Here is a 14275-nt window from a genome sequence, read left to right as displayed (position 1 = left end):
CCATGGGGGAAGGGATTGTAACTGTTTCATATAATTTGTAATCGTAATCACTATCGCCCAAACTGTAAGAATGCTACTAGTTCATCGTGATAACGTTGTTGACCGTGTCAAAATTTCCCCACCACTACGCAGTTTGCTCATAAGTAAATTTAAATAGAGGTGCCACATCAGTTGTATTTGTTTCCATATTGTAATTTTTTAAAAATTAATCACACGATTCAAACTGTATATATAAAGTAATTATGTGTGTAGTTTTATGAATAACATTTTCTAATTCAATTATTCGTAAGCAAATACATTATACAGTTGCCTTAAACTTAACAACCCTCTTACCAAGTAGTCAAGTGGTACTACCCGTAGAGGTTTTTTAAACATTGCAATGCATCGTAATGGTTATTTTTAGAATTGCAAACTGATGCAGCTGTTAATACGTGTTGTAAACGTAGACACTACTAGACTAGTACAATAATGCTTAATTGCTGCATGAAAAGAAATCTTGTGATTTACATAGATGTGCCGACCAAAAATATTTTTTTTAACAAAAATCATTGTTTAAAACTTTGAGTTTAAAAAGTTTCCAAAAAGGCGCCACTTTGCTGAAAATGGCCAGAGGGGGAGCGGCCGCTCCCCCTGCTCCCCCCCCCCCCCCCCCCTGCGTACGCTACTGAACCGATGCGCATTACAGTAATATCGCTAGCGCAAACTTACAACACATTAAAATTTAATCCTGCTATGGCACGGACGAACACCAGCAAATTAACAGGACCAGAACCAATACATTAGAAGTTATAAAATAACATCTCCACCTATTTCGAACAACGGAAAGAAATAATGACAGAATAAACAAAAGCAATATTTTTTTTTATTTTTTTAACCTAATGTGTATACTATTTAAATTACCGTTAAATATGTAGGACAAAATAGGACATATCATGTAACACATTCATATATTATTCATTCGTGGAATTAGAAATTGAAACCTGACCAATTCATTTCATTTCTTAACTTTTGAACTTGATCGATATCTCGACAAAAATGTAACAGATAACGATTACCTTGAAGAATGTAACTTAACGTTAACGAACAATGGCATAGTCTACTGAAGTAGTGTGTTATGGCCTAGTCTACTGAAGTAGCGTGTTAAAGAACAATGGCATAGTTCTACTAAAGTAACGTGTTTAAAAATATCAGAAAATGTAAACCAAGTTTCAAACTAGGCTCATTAGCAATTTACCTTAAACAAGAAGAATAATGTTACCCAAAACGTAAATGCTGAATATAACATACTTAGTATAAATTATATATTGATGTGGACTTAGAACATTTAATTAAAAATAATAGAAGTAAACATTAAGAAGAATGAAATGAGACTGGGAAAAAAATGGTTTCATTTTCTGGAGATGTTTAATTTCCCGTACAGTTAAACAGCCCTAAGGTAAACATTTCATTTTAAAAGACGAATTTAAAAAAGCGGCTGCCTTTTATTTAAACAATGCATTAAGCTTAATGTTAGCTATCTGTATTTAGCCTACAACAATACATTAAACAAACCGCGATAAAAGCGAAATTAAACATCTCACGTAAAATATCCTTTAATAGCATGACTCATTTGCCTTAGTATAAAGGTCGGCGTGGTCGGATTGGTCATTATCCCCCGAAGTATTTACCCCCTGTCAATTACCCCTGCCCAGTAGGACATTTCCCCCCTGTCATAGCTTAAGGTTCAGCTAGGGTTAGAGGTAAGGTTTGAGTTTGGGCTAGGTCTAGGTCTAGGTCTAGGTCTAGGTCTAGGGTTAGCGTTAGGGTTATGGCTAGGGTTAGGGTTAGGGTTAGGGTTAGGGTTAGGGTTAGGGTTAGGGTTAGGGTTAGGGTTAGCGTTAGGGTTAGGGTTAGGGTTAGAATCAGGGTTAGGCTTAAATCAATATCTAGAGTTGGGTTTGGTTTTGGTTTTATTTTAGGGTGAGTGAATTCTTAGGTTTGTCGTCTTTGTTTTAAGGTAATAAATAGGTATAGAGTTGGAGTTAGAATCAGGATTCTATCTTGATGGATGGGAGGTTGGGTAAATCCCCAGTGGGGTAATTGACAGGGTGGTAATTGACAGGAGGGTAATTGCTCAGGGGGGAAATACGGGGGGGGGGGGGGTAATGTCCTGTTGCCATTTTAAAATGTGTTAAAGTTATCGTATAAATGATTGCAAAACGAATAGACCTATTTTTATTTGTTGTTTTATTTCTGAATGATTATATATGCAAATGTTGAAATCAGCTCTATTTTAACTTTATTAATTCATTTTGAGGAAGTTGGTTGCTGTGCTGCCGTTGTCGTGGGGATACTGTCTACTTAAATCCCCAATTATTATTTACATTATTTATAATGAGTTGCAACTTTTGCAAGCCTTAGGCTACCAGCCGGTCAACATAATTTTCCAAATTTCTAAATTGAAAGAAGATGAAAGTTTTTTTTTTTTATTTAGTGAAAAATACTGTCCTAATTGCTTGAACTTTAAACGAAAATTGTCCTACATTTTCAGATGCTTTAAACAAAATGTCCTGTATGTTTGACCTTTCAACAAAAATGAACTGAAAGGTGTTTTGATTTTTTTAAAAATTACAAAACAGACAAAACATGAAATATAATTTTTTGTCTAGTTGCAAATTTGACATTGGTCCCAGTGTACCAATAAAATAGAAATAAAGAAATAAGCAGTTTGCTTGACACTTTGTTATAAAATATTATCTTATAATAGCTTCAATATCACAGGGACATAACACAACTAAGAAACGTAATAGTCGGTCCAGTTTTGATGGAGTTTTATATTTCCATCAGATATTTTAAATTTTATACGCTACGAAATAAGTATATTGATGCCTGTTGTTTTAAAATAACGTATAATTATTGACTTAATGGAAAACATATTTTTTGTCGTAATTTTGGATAAAAAAAATATTCCAATCATTCTTAATGATAATTCATTTAATTTTTCTTTCTGAACAAAACTGACCAGCAGACCCTGTCTACGTTATAATTCATGCAAGCGTTATTGATTAGCGTGACGTGTCTGTCTAACACGAATCCTTTAGGTAACTCGATAATTTTACAAATTTGTCCAGAAACTACCCCCACCCCCCCTTTCCTCGATTCTACATATTTTGCCTCCATCGTGTTTTTTTTTTTGACGGGAAGACTCAGGTTAGGATGACCTTGCTAATTCTGCAATTTCCTCAGATGACAAATCCATGTCACTATTAGTTCGATGAATGTAATGTCTATGGTCTTTTCACTGCTATCCGTTATAAACATTGGAATGGATTATGAAAATAATAAACGACCGCTTTGCTCGTCGTCTACTTTTTAAAAATCTTTGCAAGAATTACACTCGGCCAACTTCGTAATGTCGTCTATTTTACCAGACAGACTATTAAACCATCCAAACAGGCCGTTTCTGGCCAGGTATAATATGAACTCCCACTCTCATCACAGTGTTCAGCTTTAAAAAAAAACGAATAGGAGTTTTTCCAAAGAATATCAGATTACACCTTATTATCATATCATTTACACCGCTTCATAAAAAATGTCCCCCCAGTAAAGCTGAAATATCAAAGTAAAGAATTCATAGCATCCATCGTTTTCTTCTGCCACAGAAGAAAACGATAAAAGACGTATCTCCTTTACTTAGATATTTCTTTGATCGTTATGCAACATTGTATAATTTTTAGCAGACAATGCTTTGAAGTGAACGTCCTCATGTTAATATATATCTAAACCAAGGCGCTTGTCTTTGAGAAATATGCAAATCCCATCATAGCATTTTAATTGGAAGCAGCGACATAAAAGAAATGAAAATCAATAAAATTGTGTTTTTTATATGAAAATGAGATCCTTTCATTTAAGGTTCGTCGGGTTCATAATCTCAAGCAAATGTATTTTAAGCACATGTTAATGAGGAATTTGCGCAGGCTAAAGGGAAAGAAACCAAACAAGAAAGACATGGAGGCAGATACCAGGAAGATTGGATACACCTGTGGACAGTTGGAGAGACTAGCCCAGGACAGAGATGCCTAGAAAGTTCTTGTTCCAGGAGAGGCGACATGCTAACCTAACCTAACATAACCTAACCTGACCTAACCTGACCTTACCTGACCTAACCTGACCTAATCTGACCTAACATGGCCTAACCTGACCTTACCTGACCTAGCCTGACCTGACCTGACCTAACCTGACCTAACCTTTCCTAACCTGACCTAACCTGACCTAACCTGACCTTACCTGACCTAACCTGACCTAATCTGACCTAACATGGCCTAACCTGACCTAACCTGACCTAACCTGACCTAACATGACCTAACCTGACCTAACCTGACCTAACCTGACCTAACCTGACCTAACATGACCTAACATGACCTAACCTGGTCTAACCTGACCTAACCTGACCTAATCTGACCAAACATGGCCTAACCTGACCTTACCTGACCTAGCGTGACCTGACCTGACCTAACCTGACCTAAACTGACCTAACCTGACCTAACCTGACCTAACCTGACCTAACCTGACCTAACCTGACCTAACCTGACCTAACTGACCTAACCTGACCTAACCTGACCTAACCTCACCTAACCTAACCTGACCTAACCTGACCTAACCTGACCTAACCTGACCTAACCTGACCTAACCTGACCTAACCTGACCTAGCCTGACCTAACCTGACCTAACCTTACCTGACTTAACCTGACCTAACCTGACCTAATCTGACATAACTTGACCTAAACTGACCTAACCTGACTTAACCTTACCTACCTTGACCTAACCTGACATAACCTGATTTTACCTGACCTTATCTGACCTACCCTAACCTTACCTGACCTTACCCGACTTTACCCGACATTACCTGAACTGAACCGACTGCCCTGACCTGACCTAACCTGACCTGACCTAACCTTACCTGACCTTACCTTACATTACCCGACATTACCTGACCTGAACCGACTGCTCTGACCTGACCTGACCTGACCTGAGCTGACCTGACTTGACCTAACCTTACCTGACCTAACCTTACATTACCCGACATTACCTGACCTGAACCGACTGCTCTGACCTGACCTGACCTGACTTGACCTAACCTAACCTGACCTGACCTAACCTAAAGTTATAATGTTTAGAATGTAACATCATCAGCTAAAACGCCCTTTGTTCTCTAATCTGCGAGTACAAAAAAACAACGCAAATTTTACAAAGAAACTTTAAAGTTCGTGAATTTAAATATAAACAATATGATTATCTAACAGAGTGTCTTGAAGCCAACATCTCAAACCCAAAATATCCTTTTACAAACTTGAGATACTCAGATGTTTTTCTATGTTTATTTTTTGAGTTAGAGTGTTCTTAAGATTTTCGTCTCTTTAAATCTATATTACTTTTATTTCCCACTGTTCAAAAGACAAGGGAAAGAATCTTAAAAACCACCCGTGCAAAAATATGCCGTGTCTAACTTCAATAGAAACACCTGTCGAGTTCATCGGTTTCCGCTTTCTCTTTATGTCACCAAATAAAACTGATAGTCAATCTTTTCTCTCAACGTGTATTGTTGACGTTACCGTAGAGCCTACAATGGCATTAGCACCAGCCAACCCGACTTGCTGGCAATAGCATTAGCACTCGACAACCCGATTTATTGCATTGACATTAGCACCAACCAACCTGATTAACCTACACTAGCATTGACACCTCTAACCCGACTGGCCTGCATTAGTATTAACACTTGGCAACATGATTTACTGCATTGACATTAGCATCAACCAACCTGATTAACCTACACTAGCATTGACACCTCTAACCCGACTGGCCTGCATTAGTATTAACACTTGGCAACCCGATTTATTGCACTGGCATTTCCACCTGCCAACCCGACAAGTTGGTACTAACTTTAGCATCAACTAAATCGTTTCACCAGCACTAGTATTAGCACTAGACAACCCGACTTGACATAAACAGTATTAGCACATGTCAACCCGGCTATACTTCACTAGCATTATCACTGTAAAACTGCCTTGACAGCACTAACATTAGCACAGTCATGCCAACACAACTTTCTTGCACTATCATTAGCACATGCCAACACAACTTTCTTGCACTAACATTAGTACATGCCAACACAACTTTCTTGCACTATCATTAACACATACCAATATAACTATCCTGCACTAATTTTAGCACCACCCAAACCGACTTGACTTGACCAACATTAGCACCAGCAACGGCTGTAATCACCTGATCATCTGATCAACTCACTGTTCTGCCGTCAGTGTAAATCGTCACATTTTTTAACCCAAACAATAAGTTATAGAATTACGCCAGGAAAGACGAGTCGCTAATCCATGCCTAGTACTCATTTAATCTATTCATTAAGGTCAGTTCAAATTAGTTTGGCCTTGTAAAAATGTGGGATGTCCTTATTTTCTTGTCAGCTTGCTTATTTTCCGCGTCGATAATTAGTCATGTCATTTTTACATCGTTAGCGAAATTTGAGCTAGTGGTTTCCTTTTTTTATTTTATTTTTAGATTAAGTCGACGCTTCCATCGTTCAATAGAAGCTCAAACTAATATTGAAAGAAAAAAATTGCTTTGAAAATTAATCTTTTCAAGGCCGATTCGTGGTCAAAAATAATCAAAACAAACAGATTAACTTCAACTTCGAAAGCATTACATATTTGTAAAATAAAATATAAAAAAAAACAACTTTCTAACAAAAAGCACTGAAAATAAGAAAATGAAACTAATTTACTTTCTTAATAAAAGCTTTGGATACAGAAAAGCTTTAAAATGCAATGAAAATAAGAAAACAAAATTAGTTTGATTTATTTACTAAAATTTTACGTCGCTCATGAGATCTTTTGCATACTTTAGCAACCAAATGGCCTGTCTTCACCTTCAAAGGGTGCAACCACCTTGTTATAGCACGGACACATCCCTGTCCTTATATAAGTAGATGAGCAACCCCCTTTGATATAGTTTCGTCCACTTGAGGTGATAGAATCATCTCACAAATAGCAAGTCCACCTAATCTGACTGACGGGAGTTTATTGATAATGAAACGTCCATTGCATAAGTTAAAAGTAAATGTTCATCATTGGCATTCGGGCAAGTGTCCATTCGGGCATTTGTGGCATTCGGGCAAGTGTCCATTCGGGCATTTGTGGCATTCGGGCAAGTGTCCATTCGGGCATTTGTGGCATTCGGGCAAGTGTCCATTCGGGCATTTGTGGCATTCGGGCAAGTGTCCATTCGGGCATTTGTGGCATTCGGGCAAGTGTCCATTCGGGCATTTGTGGCATTCGGGCAAGTGTCTTTCGGGAAAACGTCCCGCTCCCGTAGTCAGCACTATGCCCAGCCGCCTTTACTTTCTCCAACATGAGTTAGGTACCCATCAGAGCTGGGTGGACTCTCTCTACCTCCCCTTACGTGAATATATTTCATTCTTTGTATGTATAAATGTAATATGTCTTTCGATAGTACAACACACAGCAATCATGTGTAGCTCAAGTAATGAACTAAATACTCCTTATATAAATACTATTTCAGATGGACCTTTCTCCGATATTAAATTGTTTCTGACTAAAACTTAATTTCTTAAGAAAAACAAGACGGTGGATAAAATTTACAAACATCAAACGACGCGACACCCAAAAAAACAATAAACACGGAACTTGTAAAATTCAAGAAAAAAATGAAAATCAAAATACAATTTAAATAAACCGGGAGTGATCTCCCCTAAACTTTCTCGAATATTCCTATATAACACTACGGGGGATGGCAACTCGGGATAAAGACACTATTGTTAATCCATTTTTAATTACTTAAACTTTTTAAAATAGAATAGAATCTAGTAGAAAAAAGAATTGCGCACCAAGTGAATGCCAAACAAAATGTGTATAATAGTGCGGAATATTTTTAGTACTTTATAAATTCACATGCATTTTTTGAGAAATCGGAAATAGCGCAAATTTTTACATCCGGTCAACAGTAATAACTCAAAATTCGACAGAGGGCAGAGAGTTAGATCTTTTACTTACATGTGAAATTTCGGTTATCTATCTGAAATAGTACTCAAGTTATAGGATTTTGAAAAATTGAAAGTAGAATAAGTTCCACTTCCGGTTATTGGAAATAGCTCAAAAGTTGATACAGATCTACAAATTTGATACAATACTTATATATGAAATTTCATCAACCTAGCTGTTACGGTACTCAAGTTATCGTGTTTACACACACACACACATACACACACACACAGGGACATAATAGGATAATCCATTTTTTCCGACTCCATTACACATAAAACTCAAAAACTTTTATAAATCTGGATTTATAATTTTTGCTCGATTAAAATAAGTCCTCTATATCCCGGATGTGATGAAGGACTGAGGAGTAAAACGGTGAAAATTTCATGTGATTTTTGAGCACGATTACAATACTTTCTCTACACTCTTCATACGAGAAAGTAAAAAAAAAAGAAGTGGTTAAAAAAATAAAAATTCTCTGACGTCACGAATTGATGAGAGAAAAAAAGCAATTTGAGATTGGCCAGGAGAGGTGATGGAGCAGTTAAATTGTATCATAAAAAAAACAATCTGAAATAAATCGCTTTTATAAGATTAATCAGGGTTAAAATTCAACGACACAAGTTTATAAGGACTTGGGTTGTGTAGAAATGTATACAACTTATTTCGATGTTTAGACACGATTAAAAGATTCCCTCACAATCATCAGAACACCAGCTCAGTGTTAACGTGTTAAACTCATTCCATCCAAGTAAACCAGCTAAATTGAATTTACATTTTCATTTATATTTGTTATCGGAACAATAAATAATCATTATTAGGATTTGAAATTCGAAAATCTGGATTTTCAAGAAATAGGTTTCTTCGGATTCAGAACTAATGCACCCATCGTTAGACCGGAAACTTTATTACTGACAGCTTAAAGAACAGTCTCTACTAGAAAGTGCAAACTAACACATACATCTTTTTGTTTGAATCACCTGAGTCGTATATACTATCTGATAGTTCTACAACAACCCTTCACCCACCCATATTCCCACGCTGAAATATGTTTTAAGTTCCGTTTTCGAACTGGACAAAAATAAATTATTCGTTGGCAAAATATATTTTTAAAAGTTACCCATTTTGATAGTTAAAGTTAATTGAATAAGGTTTATTGAAAACAATACGTTATTGACTGTTCAGTTGGTAGTATAAAAGATATGCCTAGCCCAGTGGTGGGCAGTGGCGTAGCTAGGAGATGGTGAGTGATCGGCCGCCTTTGGGCGACGACCCTTAGTGGGCGTGAAAGCGAGTTTTAAAAAATAATTAAAAAGCTTATTTTACGCTGAAGTATTGAATTATACACAATCAAAGTTAGGAAAATAAACGACTACAAGGCTTTATACACAGATTTAACTGTTTTCTTTACCGATTTTGTGACACCAAAATAGAAACTGTTAAGTAGCGACGCAAACCTTTCCAATTTTAGGGGGGGGGGTCTTTTTCAAAAACAGGAATTACTATAGAAATGGAAGGGAGGGGTCAAAATTGATAGTCAGCCCCGGACGCCGGAGCGGGTCGCTAGGCCTCTGGGGGTGGGCTATTTTTTTGGCTAGAGAGCCGCTTTATGGTATTAGATTTTACCGGAGAGTTTAAAATGATTGTAATAAAGAACTTTCGGTCGTGGACTTGAAGAAAATCTCAGTTCACGGCGGGGTTTTCTGAATGTGCTGGCGGGCCACACAAAACTCTGTGGCGGGCCGCTTATGGCCCGCGGGCCGCAATTTTCTCACCCTTGGCCTAGCCTATAAATGGAAGAGTTGATTCAATTTAGTGTCAAACTGATTGATCATTTAAAATGTCTAGACAGCGCTGTTCAATTTTCTGTCTCATTTTCTCCTTATTTGGACGTTCAGATTTAACTGTTTAGTGTCATACACTTATGACGTGGGGTGGGAGATGATGAGTATTCTAGGCGTATGACAAGAGCACCGAAAAACGGGAGAGAAGTTTCCATTGTGTCGTGTTTATCAGAATTAATGTTTACCAGTGTAAAAAGGGTGACCGGAAAGATGCCCTACAGAAAACTAAGCAAACACAAAACTGCGCTAAAATAAGTTGGCAAAGGCAATTTTCTTTTCTTCAATCAAGCACTACACTGTCGTCTGTGAATGTTCTGTGTCCATGTATAATTAATAATATAAAACTAATTTTTCATTACTTTATTTCTCTTATATTCAACAGGTTAAAGATCTAACGCGTAGATGGAAACATATCATTTTTAATTGCAGTCGTTTGTTTTCGAGAGTAGTCCCCATAGCAACAGCAGAAGAGATGAGAATATATCGTTTGTTGAACTCAAATTTTTAAGCTCAAATCTAGCAATGAACTCGACATTTAACATAGAGGACACGATAGACTTAGAAGATTTCGACTACAACTTCCAGTGGAGCCTTGTCAATGCCAACTTCTCCAGCGAAAATGGTCTCGTCTGTCACATCACCATGGAGATGGTTGTCATCAGAGAAGCGACCAAAGCCTTCGACAGGTACGCTGTTCCTGCGATATGCGGCCTGGGGTTTGTGGGCGGCATCGTTTCTTTCCTGATCTTCGTGGCTACCCCGTTTCGCTACCTGCCGTGTAGCCACTACCTAGCACTGCTAGCCGTGGTTGACATGATGTTCCTGACAACCCAGGTTGTCAACTCGTTGGTCAACCACTTCCCTTCTCTCGCCTGGGCGACCGGAAGTTGTTTCTACGTCGTGTACACGTCATACGTCAGCAGCTTCCTGTCTGCCTGGTTTCTGGTGCTGATGATGATGGAGCGGTACGTCATCGTCTGTCATCCTTTCAAATACTCCTACCTGTGCAGCAAGAGAATGTCCATCATCTCCATCTCGCTGACCACCATCTTGTCCCTGATCGCCTACTCGCACAGTTTCTTCACCCTCGACATCACCAACAAAAAATCCCCCTGTGTCACTGACCCCAACTACATTGAATTTTTAAGTATATTCACCTACGCCGACACGGTTGTTGTCTTTGTCGTGCCGTTTTTTACCATATTTTTTCTGAACCTGCGAATTTTAACAGCTGTGAGGAAACTAAAGAAAAAATTCAAGCTACAAAACCGAAGTTTAAGACCAGGGCCGAATCGTCAGAACAAAATCAACATCCTGACTCTAGCACAGATGAGATCAACCACTTTGTTAATCTGGGTGTCCAGCGTCTACATCGTCTTCTACATGCCGAGCTATGTGGTACGGATATTAGCATTGATCAACACACACATAACGGGCCCGAGATTATGTGAGCCGTTATTCCACGTCATGCAGCAGTTAAGTCAGATCTTACACCTGCTCAACTACGCCATCGACATCTTCTTGTACCTGGCCACTAGCGCCGTCTTCAGGAAAAACCTCAAATGTTCTTGAAGAAAAATAGTTGCGGCGAATCGACAAGTGAAGTTATGAAGAAAAAAGATAGTCAAATGATGTAATTTTGAATTATTACGTTGTACTTATGTAGTTTTGAATTATTACTTTGTATTTATGTACTTTTGAATTATTAATTTGTAGTTATATTCTTTTGATTTGTTACTTTGTACTTATGTACGTTTGATTTGTTACTTTGTAGCCTACTTATGTACTTTTGAATTATTACTTTGTACTTAGGTAAGTTTTATTTTTTACTTTGTACTTATGTACTTTTGAATTATTACTTTGTACTTGCTTGTATATTTTTGATATATTACTTTTGAATTATTACTTTGTCTTATGTACTTTTGAATAATTACTTTGTAGGCCCTACTTGTATACTTTTGAATTATTACTTTGTACTTATTATTTTCTTACCTTGTTTGTAGGACCAGTATTGTTGTGTCAACCTTGCTTTAACATTCCACACGATATAAACAAGTGACCTGGCCTTATAGCACGATGCTCAAGTTCATGAATATACCTGCATAGCTAATGTAGACATTGAAATCAAACTAAGTTGTAAGTCCATGAATATATCCGCTAAGCTAATGTAGACATTGAAATCAAACTAAGTTGTAAGTCAATGAATATACCCGCAGTGCTAATGTAGACATTGAAATCAAACTAAGTTGTAAGTCAACGAATATATCCGCTAATCTAATGTAGACATTGAAATCAAACTAAGCTGTAAGACCATGAATATATCCGCTAAGCTGATGTAGACATTGAAATCAAACTAAGCTGTAAGTCCATAAATATATCCGCAAAGCTGATGTAGACATTGAAATCAAACTAAGCTGTAAGTCCATAAATATATACGCAAAGCTAATGTAGACATTGAAATCAAACTAAGTTGTAAGTCAATGAATATACCCGCAGTGCTAATGTAGACATTGAAATCAAACTAAGTTGTAAGTCAACGAATATATCCGCTAATCTAATGTAGACATTGAAATCAAACTAAGCTGTAAGACCATGAATATATCCGCTAATCTAATGTAAACATTGAAATCAAACTAAGTTGTACGTCCATGAATAATCCTGCAAAGCTAATGTACACATTGAAATCAAACTAAGCTGTAAGTCCATAAATATATCCGCTAAGCAAATGTAGACATTGAAATCAAACTAAGTTGTAAGTCAACGAATATATCCGCTAATCTAATGTAGACATTGAAATCAAACTAAGCTGTAAGTCCATAAATATATCCGCTAAGCTAATGTAGACATTGAAATCAAACTAAGTTGATATCGAAATTACTTTACAGACAAATCCTTGCTAGGCGCCCAAATGTTGTTTCCGTAAAGTGTCGTCACCAAGTCTAAGTTTCTGTTAAGATCATCATTTCTATGTATAGATTAAATGTTATCTATGTAACGGAGTGACCTAATGGTAGAGTGATAGACTGCTAACCTGAAATCCTCGAGTTCGAATCCGTGGTCAAGTTAGTCGGACGGTTCTGAGTCAATCCAGCTCTGTTGACTACCTAATTCACTTTAGGGAATGTAAAGGCGTCTGAGCCTAGAGATGACCAAACTGCCCCTTCCCTTTCTTTTGCTGAAGTCAAAGAATCAGGTGAACTCTACTTCACTTGGGCCTAGGCTCGAGAACATAACTTTATTTTTACAATGTAATCTCTGTGCGTTGTTAAAGTATGTTGATCTTCTGGACACTAAAAATATATATTTTTATATACATTTTTTTCAAGGTAACGAAATCAATGTTAGATTCGCTATACAGAGTGCCAAGTCATGTTATTGTTAGCAAAGATGTATGTTAAAGTTAATGTAAAACTATCTGAAATGGTTATTTAGTATTTTAATTGTGTGCTTTTTTCAAACAAATAATGGCTACAATTTGTTATTGCAGATTTAATTAAACCGAGTGTTTATTTGTATCAATTATAATATTTTTTATATAATGTAGAAGTAAAGTTTATTTAGCGTATGTTTCATTTTGTAACAAACCAAAAACATACATGCCAGTCAAGTTTTATGAAGAGTTGTGAACCAGTTTAACCTCTGATGAAGATTTAAGTCGTATGTTTGGACTGCACTAAGGTAACCTTTATATTTTTATACATCAAGTACTCATATCCTTTGAACTTAAATACTGTGGCTTTTAGCCGTCATAAGATCCATCCTTATAAAGTAGCTAGGTTTTAGTAATTACAACGTTTATTTCAATTAAATATTTAATCATCTCAGTAATTTACTTGTAAGTTATTTTACAAAATGTAATTACATTTATTTATATATTGCTTTTTTTTACCGTCGTGGGGCTGATATTAATGCGATTAAAATTGTAATTGCTTTATATCCAGATTTAAATTTCCCTTACATTATCGATCTTTGCAAAGAAACTCTGTAATGATTATTCTTGTTAAAACTGAAAAAAAAATTTTTTTTCGAAACATGACCTCAAATTGTCTTCCTTCGAGCTTTTGATTACGCAAGGACAGCTAGGTCAAGTAATTATGTTTAATTACAAAAACCACAAAGACGACGCGAATTTATTACATTTTAATCAGGGTGTTGCAAAGAAATACAAAAACTCAGATTTCAATTTCAGCGAAACAAAACAAACTTCCGCATTGCATGCTGTGAAAAATGAAGCGTCCGGTCAATGACATTTTTTATGAGATGTGTTTGTCAGTGTTTTCTATGAGATGTGTTTGTCAGTGTTTTCTATGAGATGTGTTTGTCAGTGTTTTCTATGAGATGTGTTTGTCAGTGTTTTCTATGAGATGTGTAGTTCAA

At 36.7% G+C, this 14275-nt stretch overlaps 1 protein-coding gene across 1 annotated transcript; it reads left to right on the top strand.

Annotated features, from left to right (window-relative positions):
* Positions 1-10420: 10420 nt before the first annotated feature.
* Positions 10421-11470, top strand: LOC131941738 (thyrotropin-releasing hormone receptor-like). Its single transcript, XM_059301201.1, has one exon. It carries the CDS (start codon positions 10421-10423, stop codon positions 11468-11470), a length of 1050 nt encoding a protein of 349 aa, XP_059157184.1.
* The last annotated feature ends 2805 nt before the right edge of the window (positions 11471-14275 follow it).

Source organism: Physella acuta, unplaced genomic scaffold (assembly GCF_028476545.2).
Source record: "Physella acuta isolate Inbredline_101_S28 unplaced genomic scaffold, ASM2847654v3 ptg000371l, whole genome shotgun sequence".
Taxonomy (NCBI): Eukaryota; Metazoa; Mollusca; class Gastropoda; family Physidae; genus Physella; species Physella acuta.
Note: the sequence above shows the minus strand (reverse complement) of the source record. Positions and strands in the feature narration are given on the sequence as shown.

Bases quoted from the DNA above. Each gene is read 5' to 3' on its own strand.
- LOC131941738 (XM_059301201.1), top strand. From the start codon at position 10,421: ATGAACTCGACATTTAACATAGAGGACACGATAGACTTAGAAGATTTC.